The sequence below is a fragment of the Lithohypha guttulata genome, assembly GCF_036872675.1.
Source record: "Lithohypha guttulata strain CCFEE 5908 chromosome Unknown scaffold_7, whole genome shotgun sequence".
Lineage (NCBI taxonomy): Eukaryota > Fungi > Ascomycota > Eurotiomycetes > Chaetothyriales > Trichomeriaceae > Lithohypha > Lithohypha guttulata.
In genome coordinates this window covers 701,779-720,211 of record NW_027042756.1, presented here as the reverse complement: position 1 = coordinate 720,211, position 18,433 = coordinate 701,779, and the positions used below count along the sequence as shown (strand labels likewise).

General features: G+C 48.7%; 6 protein-coding genes across 6 annotated transcripts; 4 read left to right on the top strand and 2 right to left on the bottom strand.

Annotated features, from left to right (window-relative positions):
* Window positions 1–438: 438 nt before the first annotated feature.
* On the top strand, window positions 439–2,085 carry ARE2 (Sterol O-acyltransferase 2 (Sterol-ester synthase 2); the record flags this gene model as incomplete). Its single annotated transcript, XM_064902418.1, has 1 exon — window positions 439–2,085. One exon carries the CDS (start codon window positions 439–441, stop codon window positions 2,083–2,085), a length of 1,647 nt encoding a protein of 548 aa, XP_064751392.1.
* A 526-nt stretch (window positions 2,086–2,611) lies between these two features.
* LTR64_008102 (uncharacterized protein) lies at window positions 2,612–3,122 on the top strand (the record flags this gene model as incomplete). The annotated part of the gene is made up of 2 exons (XM_064902417.1): window positions 2,612–2,632; window positions 2,685–3,122. The coding sequence occupies 2 exons, from the start codon at window positions 2,612–2,614 to the stop codon at window positions 3,120–3,122; spliced, it is 459 nt and encodes a 152-aa protein (XP_064751391.1).
* Window positions 3,123–4,360: 1,238 nt separating this feature from the next.
* TTR1 (Glutaredoxin) lies at window positions 4,361–4,725 on the top strand (the record flags this gene model as incomplete). The annotated part of the gene is made up of 2 exons (XM_064902416.1): window positions 4,361–4,511; window positions 4,568–4,725. 2 exons carry the CDS (start codon window positions 4,361–4,363, stop codon window positions 4,723–4,725), a joined length of 309 nt encoding a protein of 102 aa, XP_064751390.1.
* Window positions 4,726–7,838: 3,113 nt separating this feature from the next.
* LTR64_008100 (uncharacterized protein) lies at window positions 7,839–8,945 on the bottom strand (the record flags this gene model as incomplete). Its single annotated transcript, XM_064902415.1, has 1 exon — window positions 7,839–8,945. The coding sequence occupies one exon, from the start codon at window positions 8,943–8,945 to the stop codon at window positions 7,839–7,841; it is 1,107 nt and encodes a 368-aa protein (XP_064751389.1).
* Window positions 8,946–9,891: 946 nt separating this feature from the next.
* On the bottom strand, window positions 9,892–14,439 carry LTR64_008099 (uncharacterized protein; the record flags this gene model as incomplete). The annotated part of the gene is made up of 1 exon (XM_064902414.1): window positions 9,892–14,439. The coding sequence occupies one exon, from the start codon at window positions 14,437–14,439 to the stop codon at window positions 9,892–9,894; it is 4,548 nt and encodes a 1,515-aa protein (XP_064751388.1).
* A 1,444-nt stretch (window positions 14,440–15,883) lies between these two features.
* On the top strand, window positions 15,884–18,019 carry LTR64_008098 (uncharacterized protein; the record flags this gene model as incomplete). Its single annotated transcript, XM_064902413.1, has 1 exon — window positions 15,884–18,019. One exon carries the CDS (start codon window positions 15,884–15,886, stop codon window positions 18,017–18,019), a length of 2,136 nt encoding a protein of 711 aa, XP_064751387.1.
* Between the last annotated feature and the right edge of the window lie 414 nt (window positions 18,020–18,433).

The following is an 18,433-nucleotide window of genomic DNA, read 5'->3' as shown; positions in this document are numbered from 1 at the left end:
GCCAGTACTTCGTATGTCGGATTCAAGATCTCCATAGCCGTACGGATTTTGATCAATGCCGAGACTTGGTTGCCGAGCTCGGTGTTCCACATCCCGAGCGCAGGCTGACGTGATTCACCAGTAGGAGGAACACTTTTGGGGTTGTTGTGAGAAAATACGTGCGTCATGGGACATGCCTCAAAGCCAACGCAATAGTAACGGAGATGTAAAGGCGATCTAAGATCGACGTTGTATGCACTGATATCAAACAGGTAATAAGCATTATTTTGCCATCTTTACGAGTTGCTCTCTCTTGCTGAGAGGCATCTATCATCGTTGGTATTGACAGGACCCGTGTCACTCAAAATCAGCAATGTACAACTTTCTGTTCTGCTTATAACAATTTCCCCTCCTCCCTTACTATATACGTACCCAGAAACTGAAACCCGACCTAGTAATATGTCTCATCAACTTGATCCAGGTGCGGATCGTGTACTACGGCCTCGTCCGACGCGAGTCAATGGTGCTTCGAAAACACAGAGCAACGGCTTCCACAAGGGCAGCTCAAATCTAGCAGAAACAACGCGAAGTCGAGAAAGCACTCCATTGCCTGAAGATGCGCCCCCTTCAGCGCAGTCTATTTCCGCTGCGAGACAGGTTGCAAGGGCGTCTGCGAAGAAGCGGTTGTTCCACACCATAAAGTATGAGCCACGAGCTTCCCACTTCGATCCTCAGAGTGAATACAGCGACTTTAGAGGTTTCTTCGTCCTCTTCTGGATGTCGCTAGGCATCATGGTTATCACGACTGCACTGAAAAATATCAAGGAGACGGGGTATCCTTTGCGGACACAGGTCTACGAGTTGCTCTCAAGAAATGTCCTCACATTGGCTTTCGCCGATGGACTGATGGTTCTCAGTACTGCCGCAAGTGTGTACTTCCAGAAGATATTCCGCAATTCGAAAGGTATTCTCCAATGGCGCAAAGCTGGCTTCTGGATACAAAGCATCTACCAGGCCATCTGGCTCTTCATCTGGGTAGAGTGGCCCTTCGTCCTTGAGTGGACTTGGACAGCTCAGGTCTTCTTTGCCTTGCACACACTCACCTTCCTCATGAAGATGCACAGCTACGCCTTTTACAATGGCCACCTTTCCGAAACAGAACGTCGTCTACGTGCGCTCGATAGGCCAGATCCGTCGCAATCACTTGAGAAAGCTGTCATCTACCCAACCTCTCCTGCACGCCTGCGCCAGCTGAGTACCGATTCATCTTCCTCCTCCGAGCACGAGAAAGCAGAAGAGCAAGCTGAAAAAGAGAGAGAAGCTCTTACTGAATTGCGCCATAATCTAGCCACAGAACTGACGTCCCCCATGGGTAATGTGACATTTCCACAGAATCTAACTTTCGCCAATTATGCCGACTATGTTCTATGCCCTACACTCTGCTACGAACTCGAATATCCACGAACATCACACATTCGCTGGCTAGAGGTCTTCTACAAAACACTTGCAGTCTTTGGCTGCATTTTCCTTATGACCGTTGTGTCAGAAGAGTTCATCACTCCAATCTTAGCAGATGCAACTATACGCCTACGTGTCACACCTGGTTTCTCGGACAAAGCCCTCATCTTGGCAGAATCAATAAGTCTCATGCTCTTCCCTTTCATGATTGAATTCCTCCTCACCTTCCTCACCATATGGGAATATGCCCTGGGTGCCTTCGCCGAACTCTCCTGCTTCGCCGATCGACACTTCTACTCGGACTGGTGGAATTGCGAAGACTGGCTCGAATTCAGCAGAGAGTGGAACATTCCAGTGTACAATTTCCTCAAACGGCACGTCTTCTTCGCTACCAAGGCATACACAAATACCTCAGTGGCTATGATCATGACATTCCTCATCAGCAGTTTCGGTCACGAGCTGATCATGGGCTGTATCAGCATGAAGTTGAGGGGTTATGCCATTTTTGCGATGATGTTACAGTTGCCGATTGTGGCTATACAGAGAAGCAAATTTGTGAGAGGGAGGTGGATTTTGAATAATGCTTGCTTTTGGGGCAGTATGATTCTGGGAATCAGCTCTATGGCTTCCCTTTATGTGCTAGTATGAGGTGTGACATCTGGACAGATGGGCCTTGCCGCTTGGGAGCATGAGTAGGAGCATTCCGTGATAGGCGAGCTGGCGTTTCCTATTATCGAGGCAGTGTGCGACAGAGAGGACAGGATTTATGTGTCTGGAAGCACAGATCGCGCTTGGTTGCTATGGTTCTGGATGGAGTAGAAGCTGAAGATACCCCGACTACAATTGCTTTCTGAGATGGTTATATAGATGAGGTGTAGAGACCAGATTATGGCTCTTGACTGCTAGGAACACAATCAACTCTCCTCATTTTACCTTTGCCAATTTATCAGTCTCTAATGTGGAGTGTAGTAGTGGAGAGGTCGAGCTAATCTTTCTTGGAGAATGAACAGTTCGTAGTAGTAGAGAACCATTCTCCAATGTCGGCTCATACGATGAGGAGAAACAGTTGATTGTCTCATGGACGAGGAGCATATGGATTATACGTGTTTGCTTATGTGAGGGTAGGCACTTAAATCAAGTATTTTACACAATCGAACTACATCGAAGCGCAAACATGAATAGGCTGAATGGCAAGGTATGTACTCTATGTTTAGAGAAGATCATCCTCCTACTCACCTTCGGTATAGGTCATTGTCGTAACAGGAGCAGGAGCAGGCTTCGGCCGAGGCATTGTGAAGAAGCTCACAGCAGAAGGAGCGAAAGTCCTAGCTGTCGATATTCATCAGGAGAACGTCGAAGCTACTGCTAAGGCTGCCCCAGAAGGTTCATGCTTCCCACATGTGAATGATGTAACACTGGAGTCCGCCTGGCGAGATATTCTCGATGCGGCGCTGAAGAACTTCGGCAAGCTGGACATAGTGGTGAACTGTGCAGGTGTTGTACACATCGCTGCACCATCTCACGAAGTACCTGAAGACCAGTTCGACGCCATGTTTCGGCAAGTAAGGGTATTGATTAGTAATCGTGGTCTGACCGAGTTGCAGGGTCAATGTGAAGCCAATCTATCTTTCGTGCAAAGTCGTTGTGCCGTTCTGGAGGGAGAAGAAGTTCGAAGGGCTATGTAAGTGGCCCCCCTGATCGAGCCACAGAGATGGTCAATTTGCGACATGTGCAACTGTCCAACTTGCCTCACTTCTACTAACTTGAGAAGTCATTAACATCAGTTCCGTATCTGAGCCGAGACCTCGGCCGTTCGTTGTGGTCAGTATTCTCTCAAACTCATATCGGTTCCTATAAAGAACCGTCTACGAGTTTGGCTGATACGATTGTCTGAGCTAACATTTGGCAGTGGTACGCGGCGAGTAAGGGAGCAGTGACTGTTGCGACTCGCGGTTTGGCTGCTGAGTATGCCGGGGATAAAATCAGATTCAACTGCATTCGACCTGCAGTAGGAGAGACTGCAATGTTGGCTAAAGTGATAGGTGGTACAGATACGCCTGAGGGACGTAAGAAGGTCCTCGGGACGATCCCACTGGGTCGTGTGGTACGTTGTCGGGTCCATGATCCTGGCATTAGGAGCCGAGTGTCCTTACATGTGATTGCTGATGTGTTATAGTGTCAACCTGAAGACGTAGCCAACATGGTGACCTTCTTGGCCAGTGAAGAGGCGACGTATGTGACAGGTAAGTGTCGATCACATCTGAGGAGCTGTAATGGCTGACTGTTGGGTTAGGCGCCGCTTTTGATGTCGACGTAGGTCGAGCAGAGTGCCCATTTCATGCCAGTTTGGAGCTAACAGTGAACAGGGGGGCAGAGGAGTTTCCTAGATCTGTTCATGGTATTGCTTGCTGTCTAATCTTACCTGCCTTCTTCGATGGTCGAGGAGAGAGACCTTCCATCCTATCACTGCTTGTATTCGTCTATTGCTTGAAGCTACTACATACGACTGTAAGGTATGGGACTCTCCGTAGTAGCCTTGTGAAACACCAGTGCTTGCGATCACACGATAAGTCGATTGATCACAGTCAGATGTATAGCTACTATGCCTGTGTCTTTGAACACCGGATATTTCAGATTTCGCGCCAAGCTATTTAAGGCTTAAAGCTCAGATGATGTCATCAGTCAGAGCCAGCTGTTCCTTCCCCATCCTATTCCGCGGTTTGTCGAGATTGTTTTGTCATCTCAAGGTCATTTCGCAATTGCAAATAGTACACTGTCGCCCCTCACTCAATTAACAATAAGTACCTAAACTCTCTTCAACTCACCGAAGAATTTCCTCTGTCCATCGAAAGAGTCGCCCAACATAGCTTTCTTCAATAGCCTTCGTCGCGCCTTCTTTGGTAATCCAGCATCGCCAGCAGCCATGTCCGCCGCAAAGCAGAAGGCACAGCAAATCATCGATGAAAACGCCGTCGCAGTCTTCTCGAAGTCGTATTGCCCATATTGCAGAGCTACCAAGAGCCTGCTCGATGACAAGCATGCAAAGTACTATGTTATTGAACTTGATCAAGTTTGTAAGTAGTCATCTTCTTCCACTAAATCCAGTGTTCAGCTACTAATAGCATTACAGCCGATGGTGCAGCCATTCAAGACGCCCTAGAGGAGATGACAGGACAGAGAAGTGTCCCAAATATTTTCATCAGCAAGAAGCATATTGGTGGCAACTCTGATCTGCAGGCAAAGAAGAGTCAGTTGGATGATCTTTTGCAGTCAGCCGGCGCTGTCTAGATACACTGTGAAGAAGTCAGATATAAACAGTCAGATCTAAGGGAAATGCATCGACTTTGACCCAATATGTCTTGAAAACCTTTTCCCCACATGCTTTCTAGATGCCTGCTGGCCAGATCCTTCCTTATTCGTTATGGTCGTTAGCACAAGAACCATGATAGAAGGAGCGAAGACAAGTGCGGAAGACCACACGATCTCGAGCTGCACGTAACTCAGGTCGCTCACGACAACAGAAAAAGATATCGAAATTGACCTCGATGACGAGCTGGTGTATTTGCTTTCTATCGAGTGTCTCTGCTGAAACTACCTGCCTTCAGAATGACTCTTATTAGTCTATGCAGAAACAGGCAAGATATACTGAGTGGTTAGGAACAATGACTTGAGAACGAGAAAATACATTATGGTTCTCAGTTCCTGCTACCGAATAGCTTGTCGAAAGACAGGATTCCGCCTCCACAACCTCAGAGATACTTCACAGCCTAATCGAGAGCCGGGTTCGATTACCACGATTCTCCATCGGACGCAGTAACAACCATCAATACTACTCAAGTATTCAACCTACGGTGCAACAGAGTTACAAGTCTACAGTACACTGTGTGTGCCAGTTCCAGTATGTACACTACCAAGAATAGACTGATGTTGAATACAGCTGAGACAAGCATTACACTAACAGCTTCGACTGCATAATCAAAGCTTTTACCCATTTCGCACGTTGGGGCTAAAAGTTACAGAATCTTCGAGAATGGATCACAACAGTTGCTCTTCAATTACACAGCTGTACCTCGTCAGTGTTATTCTTTTGTGATACAAGCTCTCGATACAAGCCTTTCACTGAGCAGCTACATATATACAATTTTGTTCAGCCCATAGGCTGAGCAGGCCAGTCAGGAACGTGCGGCACAGAAATACTGACCACTCATCCTAGAGTCTGCATTGCATTAGCTCTCTTGCAAAGCTTAAGTATGTTTAAGAGCTAATGGGAAGCTTAGCATCATATGCTGACTGATTTGAAGTCGCTACTTTCTCGTTGCATTGAGCTTGGTATGCTTGGTAAGACATTCTATGTGACGATCGGCTGCAATTATCACTGTACAGTCAACGGCCCCTCGATCGACATACCAGGTTTGGACTGGCTAGACGCAGAGACTGCCTGACGAGGCACTCTGCAGCCGGCTCGGCCACAACGTCGTTGTTGTTACCCAATAACACATGCACGTTGTATGCGATGCATCGATGTACACGCATTCGTCTCTTGATCTACGAAGAAGATCAGTACTAACACGTGATGTCATGTCACCAGCCTGACGAAAAGAGTATAGATCATATACGACCTAAAGCATCAGTATCGACATCATAAACACCTCAAATGGCTATATAAGCTTGCCTCTCTCTCGAACAATTCGGCTTTGTCTCTTACCAGCTTCATCTTCAGAGCCAAAGCCGAGTACTACCTGATTTCCCACAAGCCTTCCACAACAATCGTTCTTCGTAACAGTCGCTCATACATTCACTCACCACAATCAACATGAAGGTCATCTACATGCTCGCGGCTTTGGCCTCAACCGTCGTTGCTCTGCCAGGTGGAAACGACGATTGGCAGAACTGGGCCTCAACCACGACAGTGACAAGTGTCTCCACGACCACAGCCACAAAGACGAACACAGGTAAAACACCTTCCTAACAAGAAACGTTCTGCGACTAATATACGAAGTCACCGCCACAACCACGTCAGTCTCAGTGTCGACCAAGACAGTCACCGCTACCGCAACCTACACTCAGTGAGTTCGCTGATGAATTCGTGCTGCCACATCGACTAACACGCCTTTAGGCCATGCCCAAGCCCAAGCAACGGCTGGAACAACTGGCAAGGTTAGAAGCCGAGTACAGAAATACTGGCAGTGGGTGGAAAGCAACTTATTCAGCTGAGACATAGCTGAGAAACACACGACTTGACGTTAAAAATGAGCTACGCGTGACAAACAAGAAGGTGGAAGCGCGGCACATTGCAAAGTAACGGCCTCCACAGATACATAGTTATTAGTAAATATAATCGAAGCTATTGACCTTCACGCCGTTCTTACCTTGCCTCAAATGACTAGTTCGCAAGCTTGTGTTGGTAGTATTGTGTCCGAGGAGATATTCTTCCGAAACGGCCAGAAATACTGGGTGTCTGCAAAGTATTCCCTCATTCTTGAACCGACACTCGACAGCCTAGCTGACGAAATGGATACACATGTACAATAAGCGACGTCCGCCAAAGCGTTAAGCTAGGATCTGATAAACTCCTTGACGTACCCCGCATCCTCCAGCAGAAAGTATGCGCTAACAGAGCTTAGCGAGCTTGTCATGTCTTCACCTGGAGAAAGCTCAAATAAAGCTCCAAGATTTGTCGAAGAGAAAGGCAAGTACCTACATCAGCCGTCAGTCTAGCTTCAATTCATGCTGAGACATGCATACGTAGGCTGAGAGAGCGTGCATGAAGAGGGGACAATGGTGAACGCGTGCCTTGCTTTGGGTTTTGACCTTTGCAGGAACGGGCCAATAATAGATTATTGGAGTTGCACGCATTGGTATTGTGGGACACAAGAACAACAAGCAAGCGCTGTATCTGGCCGTCACCGAAGAGACGAGCTGAGAGCTATTGCAACGGTACGATGTCTGCTTTGGTATCTGTGAGACTTTTTCAGGCTGTTGGATGATGAAGGTGGTGCACCCGATGCTTAAGGAAGAATGGAGTAGTGCTAGCACTTAGCGGTATGATTTCTACGTCTCGATCTTCTGAAGTTCTCTTGCCGTCGGCAAAGCAGGAGCAAGCTGGCGAGCAAGCCCTAAGATCATGATGTACATAGCATGGAGACCTAGAACGGTGCAGGGCAGTAAAGTAGTAATGCTGTAGCCTGAAATGGTCTGGGTTGGAAACAGGAACAGCCGTATGCAGTGGTAACAGGTACATGCAGCCGACTCATCCGCACTCATTTTGTATTACACCTGATTTTTAGAGATAGAGTTTCTTCAAGCATTGGTGTCAAAGGTTGAGCCGTTATTGAACGTTCAATGAATAAGATGAGAACCATAACACGCCCAGTACTGACATCTGGATGTCATGACCCTTCTCAGGCTTCGGACACTGTAGGTTGGCAGGTACTGCCGAACAGAGCAGCACATCTCGCACTATCTTTGACGTTTCTTGTGGCACCCTTCACCTTCTCAAAAGCTTCGTCCACCTTCGATAGAGTTTGGCCATTACCCTCGTTGTTAGGGCTGACGTAACCAAGCTCAGCTTTCGGCTCATACATTCCCACAATTTCTGGGTTGACAATAAAGCATCTCAGAATATGGTACTGGCACAGATATCTAAGCTCAAGGTCGATGGCTTGATGACCGCCTTCACCAAGGTGACGTAGGATCTTCTGGGCAACGCCAGTATTGACGGCGTACGCAATAAGCCCGGTTGGCTCTATTGGCCATTGCACAGACCGATGGCCCGCTCTGTTGTACTGCTCTAGAAAAGCTTTTGTCCACCAGGCATAGGTCTTAAATGGCAAGATCGTCGGATCAGCATATTCGACGTGAGGTGTAGCCGTGTTGAAGGACTGGTCGCCGGAGTGTCCAAGCCAGAGAACCTCCCACTCTGATCCATAAGGTGAGTTGTCGTCGGCCTTTGTATCCGTCAAGTTTCGGATCGCACTTGATAGTAATGCCGACTGAATGTGTATGTTCATGTCCCAATCTGCGTCGTCCTCTAAGATCAACGCTGTAGAGAAGCTTGACATAATGATGTGCTTGAGCATATCACGGTGTGCCATCCACACTCTGGCAGTGCCTTTTTCATTTCTGTGAGGTTCTGATGAATGTGCCAAGAAATCATTGACTTCTTCATCCGTGATATATGGCTGTTCTGGAACATCGATATTCAGATTTGTTATGCTAGCTGCCGCCCTCAAGCCACGGGTTCGCCAGTTATTTTGCTTGTACGCAACTGTCAGAATCTTCTCGAAGCCCAGCGTTGAGTTCGCAGCTTGGTCGCGTGGGGAGACAATGGCTTTGGTTGGTAGAAGGCCATGTGAGTTGGGTGTCTGTGAGATTCCCGTCCTGCGGACCAGCAATACTGTGCAACAAACTGCCACAATCAGGAGGATCCGCAGATTGTGATGGGTACGCATTCGCTTCGGTTTGTCCAGCGGTCGGAAAGGCGAATATGATTGCTCGATGCCACCCATCTCAACAGACTTCTTCACGGCTCAGCTTGGGGCATGCCGTTTTGGCTAGAGCGGATTTACGATGTATAGTATGAGGCAGCAAAAAATAATCCAGCAAAACCATTGCACCACTTACCTATGCTATTGATCCGTACACGGCCATAAATCCATACTTGCGAGCGTGAAGTACAGCCGCTTTCGTCTATTGATTATTTTTGACAGGTTGATGCACAGACCTCGCAGCCGGAGACAGTAACATGCTGGCAAGCAGCATTGCTTGAGATCTAACTGGCACTCAGATTTCACAACCAGTCTTGAATAGCGTCGAGAGAGTTTGACCTCCGTAGCTATTTTTCTTCTAATCAGACACAACCAGATCTGAAGGACAACAGAATTCTGACTGTCCTACCCAAATCCGGTGCAGAGTCATATCCGTTCCTTATCTGATCGGAGACTCATGTGACATCTTGCTCATCACACAGAACTTGAGGTTCCCGATTTCGAGGCATCACTTTCTTCCCAATGATGACACGAGTTGCTGACGAGGGGAATATCCGAAGAGAAAGCTGTTTTCGAACGCGTGCTGGGTCGTGTCTGCTATGTATCTGCAAACAGCTTAGCGTGAGCACGTTCTCCGCCTAAATTACCCTATCCAGATGCGCACGATCTCACCTTCACGTGAAGCCCCAGCACTACAGTTGCTATACCGAACGCGCCACTTTTCGCTGGTAGGGATGTGAATTTGTATGACTATCACTGCATCAGCCATATCAGCCATCAAGTAGTGTCACAAAGGTGGTTCAATAATATTGTCATCTCGAAGACCGTTTCATGTCGTTAAATGCCAGACCCCCCGAGATCCCCACAACCCAATACCAGGCACACAAACATTTCTTCTCCTGCGCCAACCTTCTCTACAATCCTCCAAAACGCTAAATGAATGTTGTAACAATTGTACATTCGCTCATTAGGCCCGTGCCGAACCCATCTTCGCATTTGCCTGACCTGCCGCGCCCGCGATGGGCCAGCCCAGCTTTCGCCTCATTTCCTGTCCAGCCTTGCCGGTAGCATTCCATGCTAGTGAGCCACCAGCATAATTTGCAGGGCCACTGGCGTATAGTTCTTCCCAATTGGTAGGGGTATCTAACATGTCGTGAACAAGTGGATCGATCTCATCGTCCTGAATCCAAGAGTTAAGATCAAATGCGTCTGCTCCAGTGACTAGTTGTGACTCATTGGCCGCATTCTTGTCAAGCATCTCGAAACTACTTGTGCTGCCCTCATTGTCGAGTAGAGTCCATCTCTCGGCATCCTTGTCATCGAATAGTCCATCGAAAGCATCTGGGAGATCTGGTAGAGCATCTGTGCCATCAATGTCCAGGTCAACATGGTAAAGACCATGATCTTTCTGTGCAGACTTTTCAGGAAGGCTGGGTTCACTTCCTTGGTCGGGGCTCTTGCTTTTCGCAGATGATTTCTCGCTTACATCGGACTCTCCAAAGACACGTTTGTAGTCCTCAGTCTTCATGTACGCTGACAGAGTCTTGTCAAGAAGATTTAGACTATCAGTTGTTGTGGGAACAAGATCTCCTGCATCAGTCGGACCAAACACGGTATTGAGGTCGTCCCACGAGAAAGCTGACTCACTCCATTGATCTTCAGTGGTGGGCCCTGCCGATGGTGCAGGCATTCCTTGCCTCGCTCTTTGTTGAAGTGGCGTCACTTTGCCTGCTAGCTGACTGCCAGTTCTGACCATACCGACCGGTGTGGCAGCTCTGCTTTCATCCTTGATGTTTTGGCTGAGCGTTCGTTCCATTGACTTCGCTCCAGAAGGGACCTTTCTAGGTAGCATATCTTCGTCAAGGTGGAAGGCTTGCTGCAGTGATGTGTTCAAGAAACCGACAGGGTCTTTCACGGACTCCATCTCGGGTTTGTGTATTGTATTCCGATGTATGTCAAGTTCAGCATCTGTGGCAAAGCCTTGTGGCTGCACATTGCAACCAGGGAAATTGCATTTGAGCAGCACCTTTGGCTGTGGTACAGGTGATTGTGTGATTGGAGAGGCAGCATTATCACCACGAGGCTTCTTCTTGGGTGGGAGTCTGAGATCTTCAGGCTTAAGACCAGACCCTGCGTATTTGGGAGTCCCGTGTCCACGATCTGTGGGAAATGCAAATGGCGGTTTGTCAGCTGTGGGCGCTGGTGGTGGTCCATCCTTCGACTTCTGACCTTTGGCTTTCTGCTGCTGTGCCGCCTGCTGGGCTGCCATATTGAGATTTTCCTGTGTAAGAGGCATCGACTGTTGCGCCTGGATCATAGCATTGTTCGAGCTTTTTGCCATCGCCTGTTGAAACCATTTGGTTACTGTGACCAAAATCCTATCGAGATTCTCCGGAGTCAACGTGAAATGGTCCGCAGGTTGATAGGTTTTATCTGCGAAGGATTCGGGCTTGTACTGCTGGACAAGATGCCACTTGTATCGGATAAGTTGTTTCAGCTGCTCTGTATCGTTGTTCACCTGAGCCACCGTGAGTAACAGGCTATCGAATCTTTCGACAATTTTCCGCGTATTGGGCTCTGTCAGCTTGTTGATGAGCTTCTGTCGAGTTGCCTGATCTAGTGTGTAATTTGGCGGCATTGGTGTGATGCCAGCTGTGACCTCTTTGCTCACCTCCGCAACTCTTCGGGCGGCCTCTTGTTTTCGACGCTCTTGTTGCTCACGCTGTTCCTGTATAAACTGCGCTTTCTTCTCGGGTGTCAACTTTTCAAACTCTTCCTTGGTCAGGCCATGTCCTTGAGGCATGCTTTGCTGTACTTGAGGCACTTCCTGAGTGTCATCTTGATTCGGTCTCTTCAGGCTCTTGGGCTCGCCGTGCTTTGCGCTAGTACCAGGATGTTGTTGAGTCTGAGATTGGTTCTGAGGCACTGGACGGTTCTGCTGGTGTGCAGGCTGCCCAGTCCTTTGTTGATTCATAGCGACGACGTTGTTTTGCAGCTGTGGTCCCGCTAGTGATTGATTCTGTGGCTGATTGGGCATAGAAATCGGTTGTGATTTTTGAGACCGTTCCTCCAAAATCTGCTTGACTTGCTGATCGGATAGATTCTGCCAGTTCGGGTTTCGCTTTTTTGCTTCCTGTACAGCTTGTGAAGTGACTTGGCGGGCTTGCTGAACACCAACTCCAGGCCCCTGTTGTGGCATGGTTGGTGTTTGCAATCCATTACCGTTCTGCTGCATGGGTTGACCAGCACCAGCCATCTGCGCTTGCTGTTGTGCATGTGCCTGTGCCTGAGCCTGAGCCTGAGCCTGCGCCTGCTGTGCTTGTTGTGCTTGCCGTAGCGCCCTTGCATGGTTAAGCTGCATTGTGTCGATAGCGGTTATGGGAGGATTGACCCCGCCATGAGATTGCATCCAAGTTCTCAAGGCTGCCCAGGTCTGCAATACTGGTGGCATTACGACATTGTTTTGCTTATAAAATCCGTCCAGCTTTTCTCGAATCTGTCCAGGTAAGGCCCTGTTCATTGACTCTTTAACCAGCATCTCGTTTATTCTCGCATTGTTCTGACCTTGTGTCTGCATCTGCTGACCGCTTGCGTTCTGTTGAGCCATTTGCTGCTGCTGCTGCTGCTGCTGCTGCTGCTGCATCCGTATGGCATTCTGAGCGTTATGACTCATAGCTTGTTGCTGCATTTGCGGCTTCAGGTTGGGTAACGAACTTCCCTCAGCTCCAGCAGACAATGATGGTTGCATCATACTGGGACCCGCAAACTGATTGGGCATCTGTCCTAGATTTTGGTTTACTTGAAGGCTTTGAGGTTGCTGTGACACACTACGCTGCATATTGTTGTTGACCACTTGCTGCTGCTGCTGCTGTTGTTGCTGACGTTGCTGTTGTTGCGCGTTTTGTTGTTGTTGCTGCTGCTGCTGGACCTGCATCTGCGCCTGTCGTTGTTCTTGTCGATTGCGATAAGCCATGATGAAAGCTGGCCACTCACTTCTGGGTCGAGCGTTGAGCAGCGCTTGAACTTGAGGTGGAAAAGTCGAGAAATTGGCAAGAATTGCCTGAACACTAGGTGCCTGTTGCTGCTGCTGAGGTTTATTGACCATCTGTGCAGACTGTGGCCTTGAGACAGGTATCTGAATATTTTGAGCGTTATTGTCAAGTGAAAGATTTTGATTAAGTGGCTGATTGAGTGTGTTTATACCTCGAGGTTGGGGCACTCCGTTCGTGAGGTTTTGACCTTGCATCATTTGAGCTTGAGCATTCAATTGACGTTGAGCTTGGTTACGAGCTTGCAGCTCCCTGGTCTTTTGAATAAGCAGCTGTCTGAGCTCATTTTGAGAGGCATTAGGATTCTGGTGACGAAGCTGCATTAGAAGCATTCTTTGTTGTTGAGCGGCAGGATCATTAGTGACACCCATATTAGGATTCGAAGTGCTAGCAGGCACTACAAGTTGACCTTCTTGCTGTGAACGCATACCTTCCTCTTGCTGGCCGCGAAATTGATCGATGTTACCTAGAAATGGTGTTTGGTTAGGTTGTGTCACTGGTACAGTAGCGGTAGGGTTCGGAGTCTGTATACGGTTCATGTTTGCAGCCATAGCGGTTTGAGCGTTTTGCACGTTTTGATTGTTTTGCGTCTGTCGCATCCTGAACTCTTTAGTTGCTTTCATCCTGAAATGGTAGATGATTGGATCGATCCCTTTCTCGTTCAAATGAGCTCGAACTCCGGGCTCCATCGAGTCAACGAGTTGTGCCATTTGATCCCGAGTAGTACTCTTAGCCATTTCGGCAGCACGCGTATTGATCCATTTGTTGTCTTCGTCGGTAAGTCCAGTTGGATTCCGACGAACTGACTGGTTAGGGTTGTTAGGCTGCATGAGTGGGTTGGCATTCTGGTGAGTGTTCATTGCGTTCATCACATTGCCTTGTTGTTGGCCCATTTGTTGACCGGGCATCTGAGGCGTGCCCATATTCAGATTACCGAAGCCACCCATGCCCTGGTTCATGTTAGGAGGCATCTGCTGTTGTGGCATGTTAGGGTTCATGCCAATATTCATCATCCCATTGGCAGCATTCTGTTGGCGTTGGTCGCGAATGCTGGCCAGCTTCTGACGAATCTCTGCCCTGTATTGGTCAGCACTTTGACTCATGGCGAATTGTCTCTTCTCGAAGGCCAAAGCTATATCGAGGGAGCGTAATGTATCGACGTTGGAGCCGAGCATGCGGAGAGAGTCGAAGAGAAACTTGACCTGACCGGCTCTGTCTTGAATTGATAGATTAGCTCTCCAACCCTGAGGAGGACCATCCTGGTTTTGTGAATTGGTCAATGATTGGTAGATGCGGGCAAGATAGGTATGATTTCTTTGTTCTTGCATGCCACCCATGTTAGGCATACCAGTGTTCATTCCCATATTGCCTGGGTTGCCCATGTTTCCACCCATCATGCCCATATTGCCCATGGTTGGCATCCCCCTCCCCATGCCTCCCATATTACCGAACTGTTGTGGATTCATGGCCGTCAAGGGCAACGTATCCGAAATTATTGGGCTTCCATATGGTGGGTGAGGAGGTCTCGTTGGGGACCGTTATGGTCGTGGTGCTGTGTGTCGCAGGTAGACTGAGAGGCGAGTTACTGGACTCGGCGAGAGACAGCAAAATAGACAGTCAACGATGGGGGAGCAAATGGAACAGCTGTCTTGATCGTGGTGCTTGATATGATAGGAAGCAGAGGCAAGGAAAGCGAGTGTGTGCTGTCGGGCACTCGAGTCTGTCGCACAAAGAGCGGGTGACTACTAGGCAGGCGATCCACTTGCAGTCCTCGTTCTCGTCCTACGAATCTAGCCCAGTCTTTCCGCGAAGAAGTTGATGTTCACTGACTGTCAAATAAAATGCTTGAGAACTGGCAATGGCGGCGATCCAGGCAAAAGGCAAGGCGACGGACTGGATGCAGCTGACGTGAACCTGCAATCGACTTATCCCAGGTCGTGCGTAAGGGAAACTCTAAGAACAATGAGTCGCAGATTTTCCGACAAACAGAGGTCGTCTGGCGTCAAACAGCTTGAAACTGGAGGAAAGTACAGGAAGTTCGTGAGAGATAAGAATACAGCTCGTATATCAGGACATGCAACGATGTGAGAAAGAGACAGCAGGCAAGACGAAAACACACTTGAAAGGCAGCGAAAGGCCAAATGCATCCAACATGAGCCTGTGGAAGGCCATGAATGAGTTGGTGCACGGCAGGTGGAGAGCAGTGGGCAGCACCTTCCGCAGGTAGACCGTTGTGGATGTCCTAGCAGCCAATTGCGCATTCGAGCTGAACGTTTCGCTCGTTAGTGCACGCAGGCAAGGGCAAGGTCGAACTCTAATTTGCGCTCAGAGGAAGCCAGCGACTCAATAGGCGGCATCGCTCCAAACATTGCGACAACATTCAATAGCAACCTTCCGCTGTGTTTCCAGAACCGCGTTCACCTCTCGTCGCGGTTGCAATGAAGACTCTAGTTGTGTAGCACACCCCCCGATCTTATAACGGGAGATGTAGTTGCTCGACTACTTCTCAGCGGACTCGATTCTCAGTAAGCACGGAAAACCTGATATCAGCTTGCTGACTGTTGGTCAAATGGGCACCAATGAGCTTCGACTTTCGTAGCTACTATTTCGCTTCTAGTGAGCAATTCGGGATCACCCTTACACCAGATAGGCTAGTGATCGTCTGACGTGCTGAAACCTTCCGTTTCACTCGCACTACGGTCGAAATTAGAATCATACTGTCGTTCTTGGAGACCATAAACGCTGTGGTGAAGTCATCCATCCATAAGGCATCTCCTGCATAGCACTGCTACATCGTATTTGAGTATTCCACTGTTGGTTCACTGATTTCAGAACGTGCGGTCTTCTAGCCTTTCTTCAGGACTATCGTTACCATGTATAACAGGCTCCCTTCAGCATCGCGGTTATAACATGGCAAACGCAGCAGAGTCGGGCACCTTCGCCGGACTGGCTCTGTTGACCATATGTGTCTCCGTCCTTCTACTACTACGGCACTACCTTCCTCTCCGATCTGCTCCTGCCTTCCTTGTAGTCCCAGTCTTCCTCGCTGTCGTCCTACCTATCACTGCAATCCTCCTTGTTCCTATCGATCTTGCGTCGAGCGCGAGGGTGGAAGATGAGGCCGCCAAAGGAATATGGTTGCCCCAACGGCTAATCTTGATATCATGGAGGATAATATATTGGTTGACTTTCGTCTCTACATGGCTGATTCTGCCATTACTCGGCGAGTACATGGATGCTGGATACCGTGAGCCTAAGAGCCGCATGGTGTACTCCCTGAGATCAAATGGAAGATACCAATTGATTACGATGAGCTGCGCCATACTCGGCCTCGTCTATATGATCTATTCCTACGGCTTCGATACTACGGCCATCAAGGCTCTGGTCATGGCACTGGCCTATGTCTGGGGTTTGATATTGGCTATCTACCTCATGGGTCATGGTCTAGTGGCTATTCCTCGAAACATGATCCGGAATGCCAGTATTAGTGGTCGACTAAGAAGAATACAAGCGCATGCCCCGAGAGTTCACGAGAAGTTGGAGGACGCTATTATTGCTCTTGAAGACCTGGAGAGCCAGATTGAGCAGTTGAAGAAACGTAAGACCGGTACAGCGAGGGATTTGCAAGAGTGGATAGAAGATCTGGCAGATATGGTAGGTACAACTCCACCACGAGTCACTTTGGCAACACCGGAACTCGACCCTTCTGGCAAGGTACCTGCTGTCATCACGGAGCGCTATTTGGCCGATTTGACTCGACGTTTCTATCGTGCTCGACATCAACGTGCCCGATACGTGGAGGAATGGGATCGTACCGTTCAGAAAGCCTACGAGCTCCAGCTCATCCTCGATTCGAAAGCTAGCAAACAACTTGTCTTCAATCGTTCTCGGCCATCCTCTTCGCGCATCTCTCAGATCTTCACCCTTCCTCCCAGTTGGCGCTACCACCTCTACGCAAATATCATTCCAGCTGCACGTCTATCAGCTGGCAGTTTCCTAAGTGTCGCTTCTGCAGCCATAATATGGTCCGAGATCATCCGATTTCCCAAGCCCGAACTTTCCGCTGTATCCTTGACGGTCATTCACCACCCCACGCGGAGGGACTACCAAATAGGTCTCGGAGGGCAACTCACAGCAGCCTTTTGGATTCTCTATATGTGCGCCTGCGCGCTGTCTTCCATTGCAGACGTCCCTGTGTGGAATCAGCGAGCACTTGTCCGCAGAAACACTTACGCAGAGTCTGCATGCTGGTATGCTGGGCAAATAGCACGCCTGACCGTCCCTCTTGCATACAACTTCCTCACTTTTCTGCCTGAACACATCCAGAAAGAGACCACGTTCTACAACTTTCTCGGCAGGTTGATCAACTTGACACCACTTGGGAAGTGGTTCGATTTCCTCTTTCCAATCTTCATACTCATCCCAGTCTGTGCCACGTTTTTCAACCTATACGGACGAATCAGGAACGTCCTTGGTTTCGGCATACTAGACGACGACGATGAAGAGAACAACCCATCAGGCTTTGGCACAGGTGGCTGGAGGGAAGGCCGAGACCTAATTGCACGAGACCTAGAAGGTCCAGGTCCCTCAGGCTCTAGCACATTGGGTCTGCTTAGCAGCTCTTCCACATCGTCTCCTCGCGGCTCCAGTGATATCTCTAGATCACCTCAATGGGCCAGCCCTGCGCGAGCACCTGCATCCTCTACAACAGGGCGAACTTTGGGCTCATCTGGCCTGCGGAACTCCCGCCAACCCCCACCACTAGATGCTGAGCCGGACGAGGAGAACTTCTTCACCTTGTTCGGCCGGCGTGTGAAGAACACATTCGACACGTTCGAGACGCCGAGGTGGATGAGTAACAGCAACAAGTCCGATAACGCAAGTGGCAGTAGTGCCAGCGCTGGATTTACTAGACCAAAGTGGATGGGAGGAGACGGAGACTCCAACGACGACACAAACTTCTTCTCTAGATTATTTAACAGTACTGAAAACAGTAATGTCCAGGCTAATGGTGCAAGCTCGAGTCGTGGTAGGATTGTATTGTAGCTAGTTTAGCAAGCGTGTATAAATTGGATCGATAATTTTCAGCCTGGAGCTGTGTTTTCCACCATGTTCCGATGAGGAGTACACCCATCGATACAATCACGAATATCGAGATTTATTTAGATCGTAGAGCGTGCATAGCATACCAATATCGAAGGCTTGGTTTCGCTTGCTCCACGACAGATATAGGACATGATGTTATCCGTAAAGACTCAGGATTGGTAAAAAGGTTTGCTCAAACACATCGAATACACATAGCTTATCCAGGCAAGCACAAAACATACAGCGATAGTTGTCTCGTCATGAGAACGAGTAGTATGCAGTAAAGCTCTTAAAGTTGAGAATCTTTATACATGTTTTTGTACAATCTACGTGCCCTTTTCGCACGGCGCTGGAACGCAAGCAAAAATAAAAACA